Here is a 23,729-nt window from a genome sequence, read left to right on the forward strand (position 1 = left end):
GTGAGGGACGGAGTTAGGACTGCAATCCCGCCTTTGCGGCCCCTAGGACTCAAGAATTCTGTCCATATCATATCCAAAGACACTGCCGGCAGTGCAGCCCCACCCCGCCCTGCAACCCCTCTACCTTTACCCAGCGGCTGCTTCCTCCCGGTAAGGTGATTAACCTGAGCCTCGCTTCTGGATGAACTAGAACTACATTTCCCACCAGTCTCAGGGCCGGGACTACATTTCCCATAAGCCTCTGCTGCCGCCAGGTTCGTGCCCTTCAGTTACAGGGACAGCTAATTGTGTTTTGCTCACCCCCAGACCCCAGTTCCGATCTCTCTACTTGAATAACAGTCAGTCCACCCTGCAGCCGTGGTCTCGGCACTCCCCTCCAACCCCTCCTCGCGTGAGGAACCTGCCTCAGTTTCTCCAAGAGACCCCCAAGAAGCAGCCCCCTACCCCCGCCCTGGGCTCCCGATGAACAGGGCGATGCGCTGCGGGTCTGTGAGCCGCCCGTCCCAGGTGCGCCGTGCAGGCCCGCCCGCGCGATCTGGACCCTGGGGGACTTGGGCCCGCGCTGGGGGCGGGTTGGGGGTGTCTGGGTCGCCTCCGCGTTGCTTGTGAGGCTGCGTGTGGGATGCGCAGCGCCGGCCCAGCCGCATCGGGAGGGACGCCTCGCAGGTGCTCGGGGACGACGGGGACGTCCGCGCGCAGGGTGGGAGAGGGCGCTTCCGGTGTGTCTGCAGCTCGGGTGCTGTGAGGTGGGGGCGGTGACCCGAGACGCGGCAGCCTGGCACGTGATGTGTGCGTCCTTGTCTGTTTTGTCTGTGTCCCTGACGGACCGAGCTCCAGTCCCCACTCTGCCACTTCCTGGCTGTGTTCCTTCGGGCAGGTGGCCGCCTCTCTATGCCTCAGTTTCCACATCTGTACGATGCGGATGATAAAAATACTTGCCTCAGAGGGCTGTTCTGAGGAGTAAGAGGTAATATGTGTAAAGTGCAGAGAACAATGCCTGGTGGAGAGTAAATGCTCATAGAATAAATAAATACAATAAACTATGATTATGTATATTGTGTGAGGCAGGTGTAATGGCTGTGTAATGGCTCTGTAACCTCACAGGAAATGTGGGTATTTGCGATGTGCGCATCTGTGTGTCTCTGTATGTGTAGTGCGTGCCTGCACCTTGGGATGTGTCATGGGCACCCATGTGTATTTAAGTATGTGATGTGTGACAACAGTGGGTGGTGTGTCTATGTAATGAAATGTGTGTGTGTTTGTGATGTGTGTGTCCAGGTGTGTTTAGGTATGTGATATGTGTATCTGTGTCTATGTATTTAATGTGTGTGCCTGTGTTGTGTCTCTGTGTGTTTCTGTATGTACAATGTGTGGGTATATTTGTATGTGATATGTATCCAGTGTGATGTATTTATGTGTATTTGTGTAGCTTTGCATGTGTGTGTGGTTCTTTGAGTGTGTTATGTGTGTGTCTGTATTCATGTACAAGTTTTGCCTGTCCATGTGCATCTGTGTATGCGACGTATGTCCGTGTATCTTTTATGTACCTCTGTATATATGTGTGTGTTGTGTGTGTATCTGTGCATGTGATGTGTATGTCCCTCTTGTATCTGCTGTGTCTGTGTATATTCATACATGTGATATGTGTGTCTGTGTTAGTGTGTCATGTGTGTCTATGTGACTGCAAAAGTGATGTGTTTGTATTTGTGTGAAGTGCATGTCTGTGTGTATCTGTGTGTGTGATGCTCGTGTCTGTGGGCGTTCTTTGTTGCCAGTTTGTCTGTGGAATGTGTGTTCATGACTGTGTGCCATGGCATGTCACTGTGGTGTCCGCGTGGATCTTTGTCTGTGGCATGTGTGGGTCTTTGTGATGCTTTGCTGTTCCTGCGTGGCTGGGTGCATCTGTGCTGGGGGCCGGCCTGCCTGTGTGTTCTCAGTGCAGCCCGTCATCCCTGCGTCTTTGTGTATGACGTGTACGTGTCCCCGTCTGCCGATGGCTGTCCACCTTTGTATGTGATGTGCTTGTCTGTGAGGGTCTCTGCGAGGTGTGTCTGCCATGTGTGGGCTGCGTGTGCCTGCCTGACATCTGCATCTTGGCGTGGAGCACACGTGTTCATGGTGGTGTATCGCAGCAGTGTCCCGGCCAGGCACCGTGGGCCCTGCACCCTCTCAAGGGTCTGCTGGTCCCTGTCTGTCCCTCCTCCTCCCCTCCCTCCTGGCAGCCAATGCTACTGGGGAGCCAGTTGCCATGACTACGCTCCATCCTCCCTCCATCCTCCCTCCTCCCACCCTTCCTCTGACAGGCTCTCTGCTCCCCCAATCCCGGCTGCCCTTGGGGGCGGGGCCCTCACTCTCCCCCCCCCATCCTACCCTTCCCCCCCCCACCCGAGCAACCCCGGCTCCCCAGCTCCTCTCCTGTGTCCGCCTCTCCATCCCTTCATCTGTCTGTCCCTTCAGAGAGGGGGAGGGGGGTACCTGAGCCAGTAAGCAGCCCCTCCCTCCCCCTGTCCTGCCTCTCCTGCCCCTCTCCTGGGCTGGGGGGAGGCCAGGGTCGCGCGGGTCCTCATGGCTGGGGGCTGAGGGCCCGCCCCCCCCTCCTCCCCAGTCGCCACCACCTCCACCTCCCTTCCATCCTCGACAAGATGCCTGTCCCTGGCGCCCTCATCCTCCTCGCGGCCGTCTCCGCCTCCGGCTGCCTGGCGTCCCCAGCCCACCCCGGTGAGTCTGTCGGGCCATCCGGCTGTCCAGCGGCTCCCACCCCCACCCGGCCTTCCCCTGGGTCTGTCTGCTGGGCTCCGGCTCTGTCACCTGTGTGCGCGTCTTCCCGCAGCCGAGCCAGGGCCTGGGGGGCCGCGGGGACGGTGCCTCTGCCAGCAGGGCCTGTGGGAGGAAGGCTGGGGGCTGGGTGGGGAGGGGGCCCGTTTGGGCAGCGTGCGTGTGTGTGTGCACGCATGTGTGTGTGCAGGTGTGCCCAGGGAGCGGGGAAGGACAGGGCCTCCGGGAGAAGTGGGGGCAGAGGGGAGGCGTACTGTTTCTAAGGGGAACAGCATAGGAGGCTGTCTCCGGCTTTGGGGGAGACCCAAGGCTGCGGAGTTCCCTTCTCAGGGGCCTGGGCTGCGGACGGAGGACGTGTGTGCCCCAAGTGTCCCTGAGAGAGACAGGCCTCAGCGCCTTAGCTAGGGGGTTCCAGCCCAGGGCAAGAATCTTCTCCCAGCCTGCAGCTGGGGGCTCATCCTCCTCCCCAAATACGGGCTAAGGAGGCTGTAAGTGGGAGCATATTTTTAATTCTGAGAGCTCGGAGCTCCACTATTACTCTTTCTTCCCTCAGTCCTCACTGGAATCCATTCAAGCCTGGGGTAAAGTGATGAGGGGGGTGGTCCCAGCTTGGAGAGAGAAGAGGGACCCCACCCCCAACCCAACCACCTGAGAAGGCCCCAAACTATAACTCCCACAATGCCCTGGGCCATCCGGCTCCTCTGCCAAGGGCCCCTGGTTGCAGAGCATCATGGGAGCTGTAGTCAAGACTGGCCAGGATGGGAGGGGCATGGAGTCCAGGGGCCCAGAGGCTTGAAGCTAGGACCCCAGCCCAGCCCTGTGCCCACAGATGGGTTCGCCTTGGGCCGGGCCCCTCTGGCTCCTCCCTATGCCGTGGTCCTCATATCCTGCTCTGGCCTGCTGGCCTTCATCTTCCTCCTCCTCACCTGTCTTTGCTGCAAACGGGGAGATGTCGGCTTCAAGGTAAGGTGCACGTGGACACTCAAAGTGGGGAGGAAGCCTCCAGCAAGGCCTTTTCCCCTAGCTGGTTTGTGGGGGGTAGGGGCAGTAAGTCTGAGAGCACCTTGGGGCCTAAAGTTATGGCAAGATCTGGGGCCTCGGGATGGGGAGTGGGGGACAGTTGTGAGAAAGACGGGAAGACATGCTGGCGAGAAGGGTGATGGCCTGTCTCCGCCCTTCTGCCCTCCCTCCCGGCCAGGAGTTTGAGAACCCAGAAGGGGAGGATTGCTCTGGGGAGTACACTCCCCCGGCTGAGGAGACCTCCTCCTCGCAGTCGCTGCCTGATGTCTACATTCTCCCGCTGGCAGAGGTCCCCCTGCCCATGCCCGCCCCACAGCCTTCACACGCAGGTACTGCTCTGCACCCTGACTGGGATCCCAGGGTCCTAGTCCCATGGTCCCTCAGGACAGGGTGGAAGGCCTGAGCGTCTTCCGTCAGGGGCCAGGGAGCTGAGCCCCAGGAGCCAAAAGGAAAGGCCAGGATGGGAGCTTTGGAATCTCAGAAGCCACCTCAGGGAGTCAGAGAGCTTGGGGGAAACCACCCTCAACCCAAAACCAGATTTGGGGACTTTTGTGGGGGGATCAATGGTGAGGTCAACCTAGACCTCGATTTCAGAGGCAGCCAATGAAGTCACATCATGGGACTTGGGGCAGCCAGTGAAAAGAGATTGACTTCAGTCCCCACCGAGTTGGGGCTGGTTGGTGGCACTTGGGAGGGGAAAGAGGCTCAAGGGCCTTCCCCCTTCCTCCCCAGACATGACCACACCCCTGGGCCTCAGCCGTCAGCACCTGAGCTACCTGCAAGAGATTGGGAGTGGCTGGTTTGGAAAGGTGAGGGGTCTGGGGGTGGGAGGCGGGGGGCTGTGCAATCCAGGGCTGCGCTCCTGTTCTCTGTCCATCTCCCCTGCTCCCACCACTTCTCATCAGCCCCACCTCCCTACTACCCCCCTCAGCCCGCCCATTGCCCTCACCTCTGTCACCTCTCACCCACTCCCACCCACCCCAACACCACATGTGTCGGTCAGCACCTCCCTCCTCACTCCATTGACCACTCCGCCTCGCCACCTGGCTCTCCACGCGTCCATCTGTCCATCCTTCCATCTGTCCCTGCACCCGCCGGACTCCGGGCCCGTGAGTCTCTCACCCCGTGCCTGCTCTGGTGGGGACCAGGGGTGGCGGGCTGTGAAGGGAGAGGCTGGAAAGAAGGGGCAGTTGGAGCTGTGGGTGGGGTGGAGGTGGTCCTGGGGTCGGGGCTGGGGAAACTGCAGACCCTGACTCCTGGGTCCCCCTTGACCAGGTGATCCTGGGAGAGATTTTCTCCGACTACACCCCAGCCCAGGTGGTGGTGAAGGAGCTCCGAGCCAGCGCAGGGCCCCTGGAGCAGCGCAAGTTCATCTCAGAAGCCCAGCCGTACAGGTACTGGGGCCTTCTCGGGGGACGTGGGCCTTGGAGGCCCAAGTATCCAAGTCTGCGCCTCATGGAGATAACATTTGGGAGAAATACAGTGTGGGGTCAAACCTGGGTTCCAGTCCTGGATCTACTATCTCTTCCAGACTGTGTGACTTGGTTGAGAGAATGTCTCTCCCAGCCTTGGGCTCTTTCTGGGGACAGAGCCAGGGATTTGAAGTGAGTGGAATATGATGAGGGTGAGGGGGCCACAAAGGGAAGCTGAATAGAGGCCCACCCCTCTCCACTCTGAACCTCAGTATCTTCTCCTGGAAAGTGAGTCCAGAGAGCCTGAGCATCCTCCTACAAAAGGCAGCTGAGAGGACTGAAGGTGACTCTGTGTTAAGCACTGAGTGTATCACGGGGGTTCCCTTCCTCAGACCCCTGCTTGTGGGTGAGGAAAGGTACGATCAGAATCGTGGCCAGGGCCCTGAGCAGGCACTCCAAATGGCCACTGAGGGCCTTTGTCACTTCGTTCCCCACCCCTGCTGGGCTGTGAGGACTGGGAAGGCCAAACTCTGTCCCTCCACTTGGCCTCCTTCCACTCTGAGGGCTTCTAGAAAAGGACTAGACCAGCATTTGCTACAGAAATGTCATGTGAGGTAGTAAGTGCCCTGTCACGGAAAGGGTGTTCACACAGAGACCCCTTAACAGACAGGGGTAACAGTAGGGGTTATCTTGACAGATACAGACATTGGACTTTATTACTCCTTTGCTCTAAAACCTCCCATGGCTCCCTGTTGCCTGCAGGACGAAGTTCCCTCCTTTGTACAGCCCACAGGCCCTGTGCAGCCTGACCCTGTTCCCTTCCTGCCCCTGGCCCCTCACCTCAGCCTCCCTGGCCTCCTCACTGATCCCCCCCAGGTGACCCTTCCCTGCCTCAGGACCCTGTCCTGGCTATTCCCTCTATCTAGAAAATCACTGTTGGCTCACACCTCCCCCAGCTTCAGATGACGGGCTTCCTTCCCACCTCAGGCTCAGCTCAGAAAGGCCTTCCCCTCCACGTGGACACAACACACATCCTAGTTTGTGATTATCCCAGCTGTTTACTTATCTATTTGCCTATCACCCCCTAGACCCATGGTGGCAACCACTAGCCACATAGGGCTATTTAAATTATGTTAACCAAAATGAAATCAAGTGAAAAATTAAGGTCCTTGGCTACCCTCACTGCATTTCAAGTGCTCAGTAGCCACCTATGGCTGGTGGCTCCCGTGTTAGCACAGATCTAGAACATTTCCACCTTCACAGAAAGCTCTGTTGGAGAGCACAGGGCTCTACTGTCTTTTGGCATAAACACAAGTGCCATCAGCCCTCCGTAGACATTTGCTGAGTGAGCCAGAGACCTGAGATCGGATCCCAGTTCTGCCACCCTTACCAGCTATGTGGCTCTGGGCTAGTCACTTCATCTCTCTGAGCCTCCCTTTCCTCTGGATCAAATGGGAAACATCTTCCTGCCTGGCAGGGATGTTGGGAGCATTTGATAACAGAGGTGGCCCAGCCTGGGCTCAGATTAGTAGGTGTGCATTGAATCCAAGCTTCCTTCTACATCTGCCATCTTTTCAAAGAAAATATCAGAGACTGACAAGTGCCATGAGGAAATAAGGCAGTGTGTGATAGAGACAGGGGAGCTTTGGATGGGCTCCTGGTCGGGGGAGGCAGGAGGAATCAGACACACAAAGCACTGAGGGAATGTGTTCCAGGCAGAGGGAACAGCAGCTGCAAAGGTGATGAGGCAGAGAAATGCAGACAAAATGCAGGGTGATGCAAAGGTCAGTGTCGAAATGTTAAAATGAAAGCAACAGGTCATAGCAAGGACTTCCCACTGTGCCCACTCCTCTGATCTCATTTCATTCTTTTCCACGACTGTCTGAGGGCCTCATTATGACATCCCCATTTTCCGGTTGCGGAAAGCTAAGGCAGGGAGAGTGCAGTGACTCCTCTGAGGTTACACACGTGGACAGGTGGGGTCAGGATTCAAGGCCCCGGCGCCTGACTAACCCACAGTGTGAGGAAAAGGAGGGAAACCAGGAGGGCAGGGGGAGGCTGTGGGGAGGAGGGCTGGGAAGGGTGAGGGGCAGGAGGAAAGGCTGGGGAGGCCCCTGGGGCTGTGGTCAGGGAACTGGGGGACAGTGGAGCAGTCCTGAGGTGGGGACGTGGGGATAGATGAGTGTGTGTGGTTGTGGGTGGGTGTGGGTGTGTATGTAGTGGGGAGACTGGAGGTGGGGAGACCAGAGAGGTCCAAACAGCAGTTTGGTTTTGCTGAGAGCCCAGGGCAGGTGCGGGTCTGGGGCAGGATGGAAGGGGCTGTTTCCTGACCCTGCCCCCCACCCCCAAGGAGCCTGCAGCACCCCAATGTCCTCCAGTGCCTGGGCGTCTGTGTGGAGACACTGCCCTTCCTGCTGATCATGGAGTTCTGTCAACTGGTGAGGGTCTGTGGGGAGAGGGCAGACCCGGGAGCTGGGTGGGGTGGCGCCAGGGGCCCGTAAATCTTTGGCAGTAATGTCATCGCAGCAGCAGCTGTGTGACATGCACTTACGGTAGATAAGCTCTCACTCCGCAGGTGGTGGGCACTGACCTAGCATGTGAGGTAGGGTCAGTGATACCCCTGTAAGCAGCAGGGGCAGCCGAGGCCTAGAGAGGCTACCCACTGCGTGCAGAGGTGGCCCCATCCACCCGCCCACTGGCTGGGTGTGTGGGTGCCTGGGGGAGATGGCGGTGCTGACCCCTCCCTACCCTCCCTTCCAGGGGGACCTGAAGCGTTACCTCCGGGCCCAGCGGCCCCCAGAAGGCCTGTCTCCTGAGCTGCCCCCTCGAGATCTGCGGACCCTGCAGAGGATGGGCCTGGAGATCGCCCGCGGGCTGGCACATCTCCACTCACACAACTACGTGCACAGGTGCAAGCCGGGGAGCCCTAGGGCCTGGGGAGACGTGTGTGTGTGTGGGGGGGGGGGGCTACTCAGGACCAGGAGGCGAGGCTATGGGGGTGTGAGGTGAGGCCATAGCGAAAGGGTTCAGGAAGGGAAGAAGGCATGAGTGGTAGACACGCAGGAGGGAAAAACTCAGGAGGGTGGTGGGTGGGAAAGAAGAAGGGTCGCCAGAGGAGAGGGAGGAGTTAGGAGATGGGCGGGGCTGATGGGAGGAGTCTGGAGAGTGGGTGGAGTCTAGGCGTGGGGGCGGGGGCAGGCTGCCCCAGGCCGCCCCCATCACCTCGCCCCCTTACCGGGTCCCAGCGACCTTGCCCTGCGCAACTGCCTACTGACCTCCGACCTCACCGTGCGCATCGGCGACTACGGGCTCGCCCACAGCAACTACAAGGTGGGGGCTGCCCTCCATCGGGGCGGGGGTGCCGGGTGCCCCGACCGGCCTGACCCTCCGGCACCCCCTAGGAGGACTACTACCTGACCCCCGAGCGCTTGTGGATCCCGCTGCGCTGGGCGGCACCCGAGCTCCTCGGGGAGTTGCACGGGACCTTCATGGTGGTGGACCAGAGCCGCGAGAGCAACATCTGGTGCGGGGCCGCGCAGGGGCGGGGGCCGAGGAGGGAGGGCAAGGAAAGTGGGGGGACCCGAGGCTCTGCGGAGGGTAGATGGGCCCGGAGGGGAGGCCCTCCGAGGGTCAGGATGGGCTCCGACCTCTCTCCGCGCTCTGCCTCCCACAGGTCTTTGGGGGTGACCCTGTGGGAGCTGTTTGAGTTTGGGGCACAGCCGTACCGCCACCTGTCAGACGAGGAGGTTCTCGCCTTCGTAGTCCGCCAACAGCACGTCAAACTGGCCCGGCCGAGGCTCAAGCTGCCCTATGCAGACTACTGGTGAGGAGGGGCCTGACCCGAGGCCCTGACCTTCCTCCTGCCCCCAGGATGGCCCCAGAATCCCCCGTCCTTTTACACACCACCGCAATCTCACCTCTTACTATGGCCGCTAAAGCAGAGGAGAGCATCCCTACCCATCCAGCAGCACCTGCTCCTTGGAGGCGGGAAACAGCTGCTATTTGAACTCCAGTTTCTTCAACCCTGAAAGACCCCTGCTGCTTCCTTCTCTGGTTCCAGAGCTAAATAGCAAGGCCGCCTTGACCATCACTTCCTCACGTCTGCCTTGCCGTCCCCTCTCCTGGGTCCCTGCCCCTCTCTCTCGGGGTCTCTGTCCCCTTCCCACCAGGTCCCTGGCCCCCTCTCCCTGGGTCTTCCCCCAGTGACCTCCCCTCACTGGGACTCTGCCCACTGACACTTGCCTCCTCTCTCCCCCAGGTACGACATCCTGCAGTCCTGCTGGCGGCCACCCGCCCAGCGCCCCTCCGCCTCTGACCTCCAGCTGCAGCTCACCTACCTGCTCTCTGAGCGGCCCCCGAGGCCTCCGCCGCCCCCGCCCCCACCCCGAGACGGGCCCTTCCCCTGGCCTTGGCCCCCGCAGCACAGTGCGCCCCGCCCGGGGACCCTGTCCTCGCCGTTCCCCCTCCTGGACGGCTTCCCCGGGGCTGACCCCGACGACGTGCTCACGGTCACTGAGAGCAGCCGCGGCCTCAACCTTGAGTGCCTATGGGAGAAGGCGCGGCGGGGAGCCGGCCGGGGCGGGGGGGCACCCCCCTGGCAGCCAGCATCCGCGCCCCCGGCGCCCCATGCCAACCCCTCCAACCCTTTCTACGAGGCGCTGTCCACGCCCAGCGTGCTGCCGGTCATCAGCGCCCGGAGCCCCTCAGTGAGCAGCGAGTACTACATCCGCCTGGAGGAGCACGGCTCCCCCCCCGAGCCCCTCTTCCCCAACGACTGGGACCCCCTGGACCCGGGAGTGCCTGCCCCCCAGGCCTCCCAGGCCCCCTCCGAGGTCCCCCAGCTGGTGTCCGAGACCTGGGCCTCTCCCCTTTTCCCTGCGGCCCGGCCCTTCCCCGCCCAGTCCTCAGCGTCCGGCAGCTTCCTGCTGAGTGGCTGGGACCCCGAGGGCCGGGGCGCTGGGGAGACCCTGGCGGGAGACCCTGCCGAGGTGCTGCGGGAGCGGGGGGCCGGCCCGTGGGCCGGAGAGGAGGAGGAGGAGGAGGACGGCAGCTCCCCAGGGGAGGGCAGCAGCAGCCTTGGCGGCGGCCCCAGCCGCCGGGGTCCCCTCCCCTGTCCCCTGTGCAGCCGAGAGGGGCCCTGCTCCTGCCTGCCCCTAGAGCGGGGAGACGCTGTTGCTGGCTGGGGCGGCCACCCTGCTCTTGGCTGCCCCCATCCCCCAGAGGACGACTCATCCCTGCGGGCAGAGAGGGGCTCCCTGGCAGACCTGCCCCTGGCACCCCCCATCCCGGCCCCCCCCGAGTTTCTGGACCCCCTCATGGGGGCGGCGGCGCCTCAGTACCCCGGGCGGGGGCCACCTCCCGCTCCCCCCCCCCCGCCGCCACCTCCCCGGGTTCCCGCGGACCCGGCCGTGTCCCCCGACCCCCCCTCAGCTGTGGCCAGTCCCGGCTCAGGCCTGTCATCTCCGGGCCCCAAGCCGGCGGACAGCGGGTACGAGACAGAGACCCCTTTTTCCCCCGAGGGAGCTTTCCCAGGCGGGGGGGCAGCCGAGGAGGAAGGGGTCCCTCGACCGCGGGCTCCCCCCGAGCCCCCCGACCCGGGAGCGCCCCGGCCACCCCCAGACCCGGGTCCCCTCCCGCTCCTGGAGACCAGGGAGAAACCGACCTTCGTAGTTCAAGTGAGCACCGAGCAACTAATGATGTCCCTGCGGGAGGACGTGACAAGGAACCTCCTGGGGGAGAAGGGCGCCCCGCCCCGCGAGATGGGGCCCAGGAAGGCGGGGAGAAGCCCCAGGAACAGAGAGAAAGCCCCCGGCCCGGGCAGGGACCCCGCAGTCCTGGGCAGCGGGAAGAGAGCCCCAGGCCCGAGCGAGGACCAGAGCCTCCCCGTGAATGGGGTGACAGTGTTGGAGAACGGGGGACAGAGAGTCCCGGGCATCGAGGAGAAGGTGGTGGAGAATGGGGGCCCAGGATCCCCAGAGAGAGAAGAGAAAGTGCTGGAGAATGGGGAGCTGACACCGCCAAGGAGGGAGGAGGAAGTGTTGGAGAATGGGGAGCTGAGGTCCCCAGAGAGAGAAGAGAAAGTGCTGGTGAATGGGGGGCTGACACCCCCAAAGATCGAGGGGAAGGTGTCAGAGAATGGGGGCCTGAGACTCCCCAGGAACACGGAGAGGCTGCCAGAGACTGGGCCTTGGAGAGCCCCAGGGCCCTGGGAGAAGATGCCCGAGAGTGGGGGTCCAGCCCCCATGATCGGGGAGCCAGCCCCAGAGACCTCGTTGGAGAGAGCCCCCACACCCGGCGCGGTGGCCTTGCCACAGAACGGCGGGGAGATAGCCCCTGGCCCCACTGGCCCAGTCCTCAGGAGCGGGGTGCTGGAACCCGGGACCGAGAGGAGAGTCCCCGAGACTGGGGGGGCGCTGAGAGCCCCCGAGGTTGGGAGGCTGGACCTCGGGAGTGGGGGCCGAGCCCCAGTGGGCACGGGGATGGCACCCGGCGGCGGCCTCGGAAGCGGCGTGGACGCAAAGGCCGGATGGGTAGACAGCACGAGGCCACAGCCACCTCCGCCACTGGAAGCACAGCCGAGGAGGCTGGAGCCAGCGCCCCAGAGAGCCAGGCCGGAGGTGGTCCCCGAGGGAGAGCCCGGGGTCCCAGACAGCAGGGCCGGCGGAGACACGGCACCCAGCGGAGACGGGGACCCCCCCAAGCCCGAGAGGAAGGGCCCCGAGATGCCACGACTGTTCTTGGACTTGGGACCCCCTCAGGGGAACAGCGAGCAGATCAAAGGTGAGGAGGCTGCTGGGAGCGTGGGAACTTGGTTGGGGGCCCAGGCTGGCTGCTCCCAAGACCTATATAGTGCAGCTGAGAGTCTCTGGCTCCTGGGTTGCAGACAGGTCAGGCTGGTGGTGTCCAGTGCAGACCCTGGAGCCTCACAGCCTGGCCTCAATACCTGGTTCTGCCCCTCCTTAGCTCTGTGACCTTGGACAAATGACCTTATGTCTCCGTGGCTTGGTTTCCCCATCTGCCAAATAAGGATGCCTAGGATAGCACCTAATCAGCTTTCAATCAGTTAGGACTTCCGAAGCCTTTAGCCGAGTGCCTGGCACTTGTAAGCACCTGCTTTTTTATTAGTTTCTATTATGGCAATTCACTTAGGGTTCTCAAACTCAGATGGGAGCCAGGCAGTATTGAGGAATGAATGAGTCAGGCTGGAGAGGCCGGGTGGGAATTGGGAGAAAATGCAGCCACTTCTCAGCTCCATTCAGGAATGCCCACCCAGTGTTGCCAAATCTGCTGCCTTTCCCTTTTGAACCAAAGCTCTGAGTGTTTTCATGGTTGAAATCAATTCAAACGAAGCCTATCTGTGGGCTGGGCTGCCAGCGTATGATCTCTGGTTTAAACTTTCCAGCAAGCTGGGGTGTCTATCCAGTGTGCCACGTGTCCTGTGTGCCAGGCCCTTAACTGCCAGAGGCTGGGACCCATGGAGCCTCAGACCCTGTCCCCCAACCTGGCCCACCTCCCCCCACCCCCACTCTGGTATTAGTAACCTGAGAGACATAGAAATGCCTTTTATGGAAACTGAATTTTGGTAGAAACACAGGAAGTGTTTTGTCACAGAGGGGACAATTTAAGAGAAGATAAATGGACAGTAAAGATAAACGGCCCCTGTTTAGTTGTGGAAAAGGGGACTATGGCTCCACAGCAATCATCCGGAGACCTGATTTCCTTCAATACTGGTACGAAGGTTATAAATGACCAGGCTTTATTTTATATTGGCAACCTCATAGCCACACTTGAAGGAAATATTTATCATCTCTGCTTATTGCAGCTCAGGAGGGAAAGGTCAGGAAGGGGCAGGGCACAGAACTTTCCTTCCTCAAAGCCTATGGTATTAGAACACTACCACTTTCTTGAGGCTGTTGTGGGGAGTTTACAACCAGCTGTGTCAGGACTGCTGGCAGCTTGAGTGTCGGGATGAGCAGCTAATATGCCTGAGGATCTAGGATGGGTGGGAGTTGGTGTTGCTGGGGGAGAAGAGGATGAGAATACTGTTTTGTTTTTAACTCAGTGAACTCCTACTCATCCTTTAAGACCCCACTCAAATTTCCCTGGGAAGCCTTCCTGATTTCTAATGGCTGTCACCCTATTCTTCCTTTGGGTACCCACAGCCTCTTATAGCTCCCTGTATACACCACCCTCCTCCCATTCCATCACCCTGAGATGGATGGCCAGGGAAGGCCTCAAGGAGGAGGTGACTTTTAAGAAGATATGAAGGAAGTGAGCCAGGTGGACATCTGGGGGAAGGGTGATTCAGGTAGAGGACACTGAGATGGGCACTAACTTGGTATGTTCAGGGAATTGCAAAAGGCCAGTGAAACTGGAGTAGAGTGAATGAGGGGAGGAGAGTGACCCAGTCTATAGCCATCTTTCTCCCTGCCCTGCCCTGCCCCTCCTGTCATTTCCCATCATTACTGCCCCTCAACCCTCCACCCCACGAGAGCCTGGCACCCAGTTCACTTATGCACTAGTGGAAGAATGAATGGCCCCTGACCAATTACCAATGAGGAAACAGAGACTCAGAGAGGTGGATCTGCCTGCCCAGAGACACACAGCAAGTGAACAGGATAGGCTTGGGTTTCGAAGCCAGGTTTCCTCTAACAGGGGCCTGGAATCCTTCCTACTAGTGGCTGAGAGAAGGAGTGTTAGGGCAGGGAAAGGGCCTGGAAATGGCTAGACACCCCAATTTGTCTGGTGATCAAGGGCCAGAGAAGAGAAGTACCTTGGTCAACATCACATAGCAGGGAACATTCATCCATTAATCCCACAAATATTGACTGAGTACTTCCATGTGCTTGGGGCTTGGGGTTGCAGCCAGAATGAGCCCAGCTCGGTCTCTTCTGTGGCAAGGCAAACATTCATCATACCGCCACAGAAATACAGTTATATACTGAGGTAATCCGCTTGGGAGGAGAGGTGCTTGGTGCAAACTGGTGACCTGGCCTGACCTCCTGGGAGATCTCTGAGGCCTTTCAAAGCCCGGACAGAGCTGGTGGATGAATACCACTGGAGCTAGAAAAGGAAGTGCTGGCAGAGGGAACAGTCTATGTAAAAGCTCGTAGGTGGAAGGATTAGGGAGGTGGTCCATATGGCTGGATGGATGTCAAGCCAGAATGTGGTGGGGACAGAGCCTGGAGAGGTCAGCAGGACCAGGGCACTTGGGCCATGGGGAGAAGTTGGGGTTTTGTGCGGTGGGTGCTGGCGAGCCATGGGGAGGGTTAAGCCCTGGAGTAGGGGGAAGGTGCGTGGAGAAAGGCCCCAGTGCAGCCCTTCGTTTCACACGGGGGGAAACTGAGGCCCAGACCGTGCCTGAGCTCACCTTGAGGACACGCAGCTCCGCGGGAGGGCATGCCTCAGTTTCCCCAGGAGCAGGGGCTCACTGGGTCTCTCCTCTCGCAGCCAAGCTCTCGCGGCTCTCGCTGGCGCTGCCGCCGCTCACGCTTACGCCGTTCCCGGGGCCGGGCCCCCGGCGGCCCCCGTGGGAGGGCGCGGACGCCGGGGCGGCTGGCGGGGAGGCCGGCGGGGCGGGGGCGCCGGGGTCGGCGGAGGAGGACGGGGAGGACGAGGACGAGGACGAGGAGGAGGACGAGGAGGCGGCGGCGGTGGGCGCGGCGGCGGGGCATCAGGGTCCCGGGAGGGCGCGGGCAGTCCCTGTGCCCGTCGTGGTGAGCAGCGCCGACACGGACGCGGCCCGCCCGCTGCGGGGGCTGCTCAAGTCTCCGCGCGCGGCCGACGAGCCAGAGGACAGCGAACTGGAGAGGAAGCGCAAGATGGTCTCCTTCCACGGGGACGTGACCGTCTACCTCTTCGACCAGGTGCGGGGCACGCGGGTCCCGGAGGCGGGGCCTGGAGGAAGGCCGCGCCGGGCGTGGGGGCGGAGCCTTCTGGTGGGCGGGGCTGGGAGAGGCTGGCCGGGGAAGAGGGCGGGACTTAGAGGTCGGGAAAAGGCCCTGCGTGTAGGGCGGGCTCTGGGGAGGGGGCGGGCCGGGAGGGTGGGGATGGGGTCGCAGTAAGGGTGGGGCGAGGCCTGCGATGGGGGCGGTGCTGGAGGGCGAGGGAGAGACCTGGAGAGCGAGAAAGGGTCCATCTGAAATGGGGACACCTGGTCAAGGAGCCCGGAGAGGCTTGGGTTGGGATTTGGGCGTGGCCTGGATGGTGGTTGGGGCGTGGCCTCGCGGGATTAGGATGGGGTTTGTTGACCAGCGCGCTAGTGGTGGTAGAGGCTGGGGCAGACTCGGAATGGAGTGGGTTTTATCCACTCGGGCGGGTCCTGGACAGGCTTGTGAGGTTAGGATACTAAAGTGCAGGGGTGGATTCAGCCATGGACTTAGCTAATGGACTGGCGCGGGGCTTAGATGGGTTGAGGCGTGTGTTAAGAGTAACGAGGGCTGGGAGGCCAGTGTTGAAGAGAAAAGGTAGGGGAGCGGAGAGGGGCCTGTGGACTGGGGCCGCGTGTAGGTGGGCCTGGGGCGGGGCATACGAGGCAGAGGTACTGAGAGGAGGAATGAGGTAGCGAGCTAGGGCCTGGGTCGCTGAGACAAGGGGGTGGGGCCTGGAAGGCTGGAGCGGAACAGCTTCAGAGGGCGGGCCTTAGGCTCTCGGGAGAGGGTCGGGAGGTAAACAGGATAGGATGGGGGTTTAGAGGGCCACAGGAGCAGGTGGTTCTAGAGCCTGAACTTGGACGCCTGCGGCCGAAATCTCGGAGGTAGTTAGGGGCCATAGAGACGGGAAAGGACTTGAGATAATATTGGGTTAGGGGCTACCTTGGAAGTAGGGCGGGGTTAGATATGGGCGGGGCTCCGCAGCCAAGGGCGGAGCCTCGGGCCGGGTTGAGGATTTGAAGCTTCCGAGGCAGATTAGGGGCTCCAGCTACCTCTCCAGAGCGGGCGGTTGTAAACTGGGATGCCGGAAGCCCAAGAAGTGTTAGCGGGCTGGCGCCTGGGTCGCTGAAACAAGAGAATGCTCGTTGGGAATGCGGTGGTTAGGCTGTGACAGTTCGCCCCCTCCCCTAATCTGCCTTCACAGGAGACGCCAACCAACGAACTGAGCGTCCAGGGCCCCTCCGAGGGGGACACGGACCCCCCAACGCCCCCAGCGCCAACGACGCTTCCCCACCCCGCCACCCCCGGAGATGGGTTTCCCAGCAACGACAGCGGCTTTGGTGAGTGCCGGGCGGGAGGCGGAGCAAGAGTTGGGGGCAGGTCTTGGGCGGGGCCTTGGGAGGAGACGGGGTAGGTTCGCCGGAGCTGAAGCGGGCGTCCGCAGAGGGGTCTGAAGGTCCGGCTGCGTCCGCTTCTTTCTCTCTTCCCCCTCCCCGCAGGAGGCAGTTTCGAGTGGGCGGAGGATTTCCCCCTCCTCCCCCCGCCAGGCCCCCCCCTGTGCTTCTCCCGCTTCTCCGTCTCGCCTGCGCTGGAGACCCCGGGGCCCCCCGCCCGGGCCCCCGACACCCGGCCCGCAGGTACAGTGCTGCAGACCAGACCCACGGCCCTGTCCCCACCTCTGCCTGTCTGGGTCCCCATCTGTCTCTCCACTTCCTCCTGTCCCCATCTCTGAGTTTCCCTGCCTCTCTCAAGTTTTTTCAAGACCCCCTTTGTGTCCGCACTCGCTGCTTACCAGTGAGACTGCCCAGTTCAGACCAGGCGGTGTGGATAGGCCTGAGCCGCACGTCCCCTGCCCGAACCTCAGTTTCCCTTTCTGTGAGGATCCTTTTGGAATCTTGCCTATCTTTGTCCTGGCTCCCGCCTGCCACTTGCCACATCCTGATCCCGTCTCCGTTTGCGGAGGTTAATCAGAGGCAAATAAGGAGAGAAGAAACCATGTGGTCAGAGCTGCTTGTATGAACCAGAGCAGAGAGAATGGCCAGAGTCCCATAGTAATAATAACAACGACACTGGTACTATTACTAACAGAAAGCTCTTACATAGACCCTACATTATTTTGCCTCATCTGAACTCATCTCATCCTCGCTAGGATTCAGGGGTGGATTCTAGTCTCACCCCCATTTTATAAAAGAGAAGACAGAAGCACAGAGAGGAATGAGGAGCCAGGATTAAAACGCTGCCGCCTGGCCCCAGTCCCAGCTGTCTGCAGTTATACACACCTGTTAGGCTCGCTTCCTGTGTTTCACATACACCTCATCGCTAAGCCTCACCCACCACCTTGGGAGATGGTCATACCACCCTTAGTTTCTGACGATCCAAAGCTAAGGTCACTGTCACAGAGGGGAGGGTAAGCCAGGTCTCTCCTGGCAGGCCTGGGCTAGGAAGATCAGAGCCTGGGACTGCCTGCTGCCCCCTGCTGCTGCTCCAGAGAACACGCCTGGTTGCAGGGTTTGTCCCCAGAGGACAGAGCTGGGAAGGTAGGACGTGCAGATGGTCCTATTCTTGTTACTCCACATCGTGCCTGAGTCCAGATGTTGGCCCTGACCCTTCTCAACTGTGTGGCCTAGAGCAGGTCACCTTCCCTCTCTGAGCCTCAGTTTCCTCACCTGTAGAATGGGGATAATAAGAGGCTCTACCGCACAAGATTCCTGAGGGATTAAATGGTTTAATCCCGTGCACGCAGCAGGGACGCTGGTCATGTATCAGTGGTCTCTACTTGGGAGCTGTTACTGCCCTTAAGTAAATGTTTATTGAGCCTCGGCTGCGTGCAGGCGCTGTGCTGCTCATGGGGGATTCCATGCTGAGCAGTATTAGTGAGCCCTGCTCTGCATCCCCCACAGACGCTGACCCCACAGCCCTCCAGTAGATGGGAAACTGCAAACCCAGGGTTGCTGGGAAAGCAGGTGACAAGAGGGAAGGGCTTTGTCTCCCTGGTAGAAGTGCCATCTAATCAGAGACTTGAAGGGTTGGTTGTCGTTAACTAGGTGAAGGGGAAGGGGACAGTGTGCCAGCAGGTGGAACAGCTTGCACACAGGGCCTGAGGCAGGAGAGAACTTGGCCAGTTCACGGAACAGAAGGGTGGCAGGTGGGGAGGCAGCGTGGACCATGCAGGGCTTGAGGTGGGCTGAGGGGCAGCCACTTTGTCGTGGGGGTGTTAGGGAGCCACGGGCAGGCTGTGAGCAGGGAAGGAGCAGTGCCAGCCCTTGGTGAAGGAAGACCCCTCTAGGGCCATGTGGGAGCCTACTGGAGGCTGGGAGGCTGGAGAGGAGTCCCGAGTGAGGGTGCAGAGATGGGGAGAGGTGAGGACAGGCAGAGACACGGGGCTGAGAGCTGACTCTTACTTGACTACATCCTCTGGCTTCACCCCAAATATCACTTCCTCCCAGAGACCTTCTCTGAGGCCTCCAGGAGGACAAGGTGGGATGAGTCCCAGGGCGTGGGGATACCAGCCAACTGGTGAGTCAGGCTGAGGCTGGCAGGACAAGCCAGGGAAGATGACTTTGCCTTTAATCACCAGGAGAGGACAGGGAGGGCTCAAGCGTGCAAAGCCCCAAATCCCCTTCACTCAGTGGGCAGATACTCCTGCTGCAGCAGCTGGGCTGGGAGCTGCTGAGCATGTTCACAGGAGCCAGGCAGAGCCCCCTTCTTCCTCAAACCCCTGTACTTGGTGTGGCTCTACCCAAGTAACAAATGCTTGCTGGGTGTCGAGTATCCCCAAGTCTCTCCACCCCCTTAAGAAGGATGTGACGGTCATGCTCCCCATTTATGGAGAGGGAAATGAGGCTCATGGACAGGGAGGGAGAGCGGTGACTGGGCCCAGGCCCTTCCGGTAAGAAGGGTGGGGTGGAGAGTCACCTGCGTGTGGCCCTCAGCGAGATCCTCCTCCCCGCGGGCCTTGGTTTTCTGAATCGGTGGAATGGTGAGGGGCTTTCCTTCCTGGAAGAGGAGGGGTCCTGGGAAAGTTTGGTGGGATGGCATTCTGTGCCAGGCCCGGTGCTGGATGCTGGGGACACAACAGTGACCAAACACAATCTGCTCCTCCCCAAGCTTCCGTTCTAGAGGGGCCAGTGGAACAGGAAGCTAGCTCTCCACCAATGACTGGGATTATCCCAGAGGAACACTGGGAAGGAAAATAACCACAGTGCAATGATACAGAATTACTGGGTGGCAAGGGCTAGGGAAGGTGAAGGGGCAACTGCTTGACTGAGAAGGGCCAGGAAGGCCTCTGAGGAGGGGGCACTGTGGCAGGGCCCGAATTACATCGGAGATGCTAAGGAAATGGCAGTGGGCACAGCCAGTGCAAAGGCCCTGGGGTAGGACTGTGATTAGCATTAGGAGGAACTGTGAGGAGGCCAGTGTGGGTGGAGCAGAGTGAGTGGTGGGAGGCAGGACTGATGAGAACAGGAAAGGGACAGAGCAGATCGTGTGAGGCTTTGTGGGCCTCCACGAGGGCTTTGCTTTCACATCCAGAAGCCGTGTGCCTGTCTACCCTGTAATTCCATTTCTCTCTCCACTCCCTCTGTCCCCAGGCCCCGTGGAGAACTGACTCCCCGAAGACCCACCCCTCCTATACCCCCAGAAGAGGGGTTGCGAGTAGAATCCTCTGTGGATGACGGAGCCACTGCCACCACCACAGATGCCGCCTCTGGGGAGGCCCCCGAGGCTGGGCCCTCCCCCTCCCCCACCATGTGCCAAATGGGAGGCCCTGGCCCCCCGCCCCCCAGTCTCCCAGACGGCTCCTCTGACCCCCCTGACCCTCTTGGTGCCAAATGAGGCCAGAAGCCCCTCCCCACTCCCTGGAGAGCCGCCTTTCTTGAACTGAACTGAACTCTTTCGGGCCTGGAGCCCCTCGGCACAGCGGAGGCCCCTCCTCACCTACTCCCAGCCCCCAGACAGGGCTGCAGGCTTTGGGGACCCAGACCCCCCCATCTTGCGTCTCTCCTTCCCTGCTCCAGCCCAGCCCCTGGAGGGGCCTCTGGTTCAAACCTTCGCGTGGCATTTTCACATTATTTAAAAAAGACAAAAACAACTTTTTGGAGGAATGAGGGGCCTGCGTGTGTTTTGGGGGGCAGAGCAGGGAGGATGCAGGGAGCAGGGCTGCACTCGAGAAGCTGCCAGCCTCACCACCCCACTTGTCAGATGGGGACATTGAGGCTTAGGAAAGCGGAAACACAGTGCCATGACCCCGGCTCCTCTGTTTTTTTGCATTGCTACCCTGTCTGGAGTTGGCATCATTGACTTCGGCTGCAGCCTCAGTTGGCAGTTCAAGAGGTGACAAGGGGCCAGCGAGGGCTAGGGGATGTGGCAGGATATGGCCAGGGCCATGCTTCCACAAGGCGGCCTGTGGTGGCCAGAAGCCGTCCCAGGACCAGGACTGGGGAGAGGGGCCTCAGAACTGACCTGCCTGTCCCCACACTGGATCATAGCACCCCACACCCCTCCTCAGACCAGCACCATCTATCTGTGCCTTGGTGAGGGACTGCCTGCCCACCATGGCTGTGCCTCACTTTACCTGTTTCTCCATGTGACACCTACCTCCCTGACATTCTTGTCTCTTTGATTTTGTCGCTTTAGCTCCATTTCACCGGCCCCAGGTCCAGTCTCCACACGTCTTGGTGTTTTCCCATCTCTTCATTTCAGCTTCCTTTTCCCTAATTGTTGCTATTTCTTTGTTTGAGTTTCTGAACCTTTTTTTCCTTGTCTGTGTTTCCTTGCTGCCCTCCTGTCTGTCTTTCTGCCCTGTTTTGTCTCATTTTCTATTTCTCAATTCCTGCTGGGCTGGGCTGTTGACTCATTCTGCTTCCATTTCTGCCTTTTTCCTGCTTGCGTCTCTTTTTGCATTTTGGATCTCCTGGCTTCAAACTGTTCCCCATCACCTTGGTACCAGATCCACTTGCGTATCTGAGGGATGCAGTTGGCACAAGGAGGGAAGAGGCCAGGAGTGGGTGCTCAGCTGGGATAAGGCAATGAGGGCATTGGGGTCACATGGAAATCTGGGGGTGGAGAAGGGGAGAGAGGATTAGGATTTGCTACTTTCTACTGCTGCAACTGCTGGCAGGCCTGCTGCCACCTGAACTGACCTAGGGGCACACCTACCAGGCTGGGAGTTGCATGAAACCAAGCCAGGCAGGGCAGTGGGGCCTGGACTCCAGGTCTGCAGGAGGCAGGTATTAGTTCACTAGGGTTGCTAAAACAAAGGACCACAAAGTGGTGCCCTAACCCTAGGGCCACAGTCCTACCCCAGGGCCTTTGCACATTTATTGTCTCACCATTCTGGAAGCTAGATGTCAGGATCAAGGCGTCCCCACGGGTGGTTCCTGCTGAGGCTGAGAATCAGCAACCCACCTCCTTTTCTGGTGGTTTGCTGGCAATCCCTGGTGTTTCCTGGTACACAGAAGCATCACCCTGACCTCTGCCTTTGCCTTCACACGGTGTTCTCCCTGTGTGGTTGTCTCCGTGTCCAAAACTTCCCTTTGAGGATACCAGCCATACTGGATTAGGGCCCAAATGAATGACTTCATCTTAACCAATTATACCTGCAGTGATCCTACTTTCAAATAAGCTCATGTTCTGTGGTACCGGGGCTTAAGACTTCAACATGCAGATCTTGGGAGGACACAACCCTAACAAGGGGCTGGGAACTTGAGGTCCTGGAAGAAGAGGGTGCTGGAAGCCAAAATTCTCAGTCCTTGGGGAGATGGTTTGGGGGCAAAACTGAAGGACAACACTGAGGCGACGGGAGTCAATTTGAGTGTTCCACAGGCAGATGAATTCCAGCTTCAACTGGCCAAACCAGACCCACTGATTCCCTGCCCCCTACCCCCAACAAATTCCTTCTTCTACCATCTCAGTAAATGGTATTACCACTCACCAGTTGCTCTAGCCAGAACCCCCTCAAGTCCTGCCAACTCCTGCTGAAACGACTCTCGTGTGTCCACTGCTGTCCACCCCTACAGCCACACTCTCATCCTGGGCTGACTTATCTCCCTGCTAACCGCCCCTGCTCAGCCCCAAATGACGCTCCTGTGGCAGCCAGGGGCCCCTCCTACAACTCAATCCAGATGCATCACCCTCCTGCTTCAGGCCTTGAATGGCTTCACATCAATGAAGAATAAATACATCCAGTCCCTACCATGGCTGTTCAGGCTCCACGTGATGAGGCCCATCAAGCCCAACTTTATCTCCTGTCACCCTCCTCAGCCATCATACGAGCCCACACATGGCCCTGCTGTCTCTCCGACCCACCATGCCTTTCCTGCCTCTTGCACATGCTGTTCCCTCTGCCTGAAAGCTCTTCCAGGGCATCTCCATTATGTCAGCTACTTCCCGCATTGAGTACTTATGGGTTCATTCCATGGAGCAAGGCAGCATAGGACGAGACAGTGGTAGGACCTTCTGATTACCCAGGAACCTCATGTCCCATTACCTTCTTGGGTGGCTAACTCCATTTCCCTGGAACCTTTGAGGAACTGGGAATTCCAGTTCATTTAGGAGCTCCATTTCCCATCAGACCCTGGGGTTTTCCCAACCTCTGGAAGGGTAGAGGTCCAAGATAAGGTAAACTAGGGCAGTCTTGATAAACTCCCAGGAAACCTTGAGATAGCTTCCCTCGTCAGTGGTGCAGCCAGGGCTGCACAGCTTGCTGGGAATTGTAGTTGGATCATCTTGTGAGAGGGCAGGGCAAACCATCTTTGAAGGTGGCAATGTTTCAGTGTCAGGGGCCCTTCATGCTGGTGGAGGCCTGTGGCCAAGGTGGCGCTGGGCCCAAGATTTGTGTCACCCCCCCACCCCACTGGGGCAATTAGGGGTGCAGTACTGCACCTCCGACATGGCCCAGGTGGCATGCTTCCTTTCCAGCCAGGTCTTGGTCCCAGGACCTGCAGGGAGCTGTGGTTTCTTCTTCTAATGTCTACTCAGTTGCAGACCTTGGGTAGCAAAGTGACATGGGGGTCTCCCAACCTGCCAACCCAACCCTCTCAGGACCCACTCACCTCTGCTCTCTGAGGGCACCACGCATGCCCCAAGCTGGAGGGCTAAGTGGCACAAGCCTGATCTGGGGCTCAGGGGTACCCCACCTCTCAAAGCTTTACTCTCAAAAAGGGCGCACCTACACATCGTAGGCTGTCAGCTTCCCGGGAAAGGCAGTTAAAAATGCAGGCACTCAATACTATCCCTGCTGGGTATAAATGTCCTCCAAAGGAAGGTGAGACTCTGGGGGCCAAGATAGGGGCTCAGTGGCCCACAGCCGGCCCTCTTGGCCCCGGGGCCCTGTCCCAACCCATCCCCCCACCTCCAGGGGCCGCATCAAGGCCCTGGCACACGTACCCAGCGGCCCCGGCCGCCCTCCCCTTTTCCGGATTCACCCTGCCCACTTGCTTCTGGCGCAGGGCCCCCTCACAGCCCTTGCAGCTCACCAGCTTTCCCTCAGAGCACCAGCCCGGCTCCCAGCCCCATCAGACATGACTGGCTGCCCCTCTGGTCCAAGCCCACAGGCCCATGAGGTCAGAGTGGGGAATGAACTCTGGCTTCTGGCTGTCGAGTAACACCTAGAATGAATGCCAGACCTCGCCGGAAGCCTCTGCGCACCTGT

General features: G+C 59.7%; 1 protein-coding gene across 5 annotated transcripts; it reads left to right on the plus strand.

The window, feature by feature from the left end:
* The first annotated feature begins 435 nt into the window (after positions 1-435).
* Positions 436-19,884, plus strand: LMTK3 (lemur tyrosine kinase 3). 5 transcript variants are annotated; one of them, XM_073226493.1, is made up of 16 exons: positions 436-507; positions 2,606-2,718; positions 3,605-3,738; positions 3,974-4,124; positions 4,528-4,604; positions 5,071-5,189; positions 7,558-7,645; positions 7,968-8,116; positions 8,453-8,537; positions 8,609-8,730; positions 8,881-9,030; positions 9,466-11,987; positions 14,658-15,073; positions 16,284-16,419; positions 16,579-16,716; positions 19,669-19,884. In XM_073226493.1, exons 2-16 carry the CDS (start codon positions 2,643-2,645, stop codon positions 19,683-19,685), a joined length of 4,380 nt encoding a protein of 1,459 aa, XP_073082594.1. In that variant the 5' UTR covers positions 436-507; positions 2,606-2,642; the 3' UTR covers positions 19,686-19,884. The 5 variants fall into 5 exon arrangements, with proteins under 5 accessions (XP_073082594.1, XP_036861882.2, XP_073082597.1 ...); XM_037005987.2 differs by lacking the exon at positions 436-507 and adding an exon at positions 575-666; XM_073226496.1 differs by lacking the exon at positions 436-507 and adding an exon at positions 618-666 and having other exon boundaries at positions 2,643-2,718.
* The last annotated feature ends 3,845 nt before the right edge of the window (positions 19,885-23,729 follow it).

Source organism: Manis javanica, chromosome 17, assembly GCF_040802235.1.
Source record: "Manis javanica isolate MJ-LG chromosome 17, MJ_LKY, whole genome shotgun sequence".
Lineage (NCBI taxonomy): Eukaryota > Metazoa > Chordata > Mammalia > Pholidota > Manidae > Manis > Manis javanica.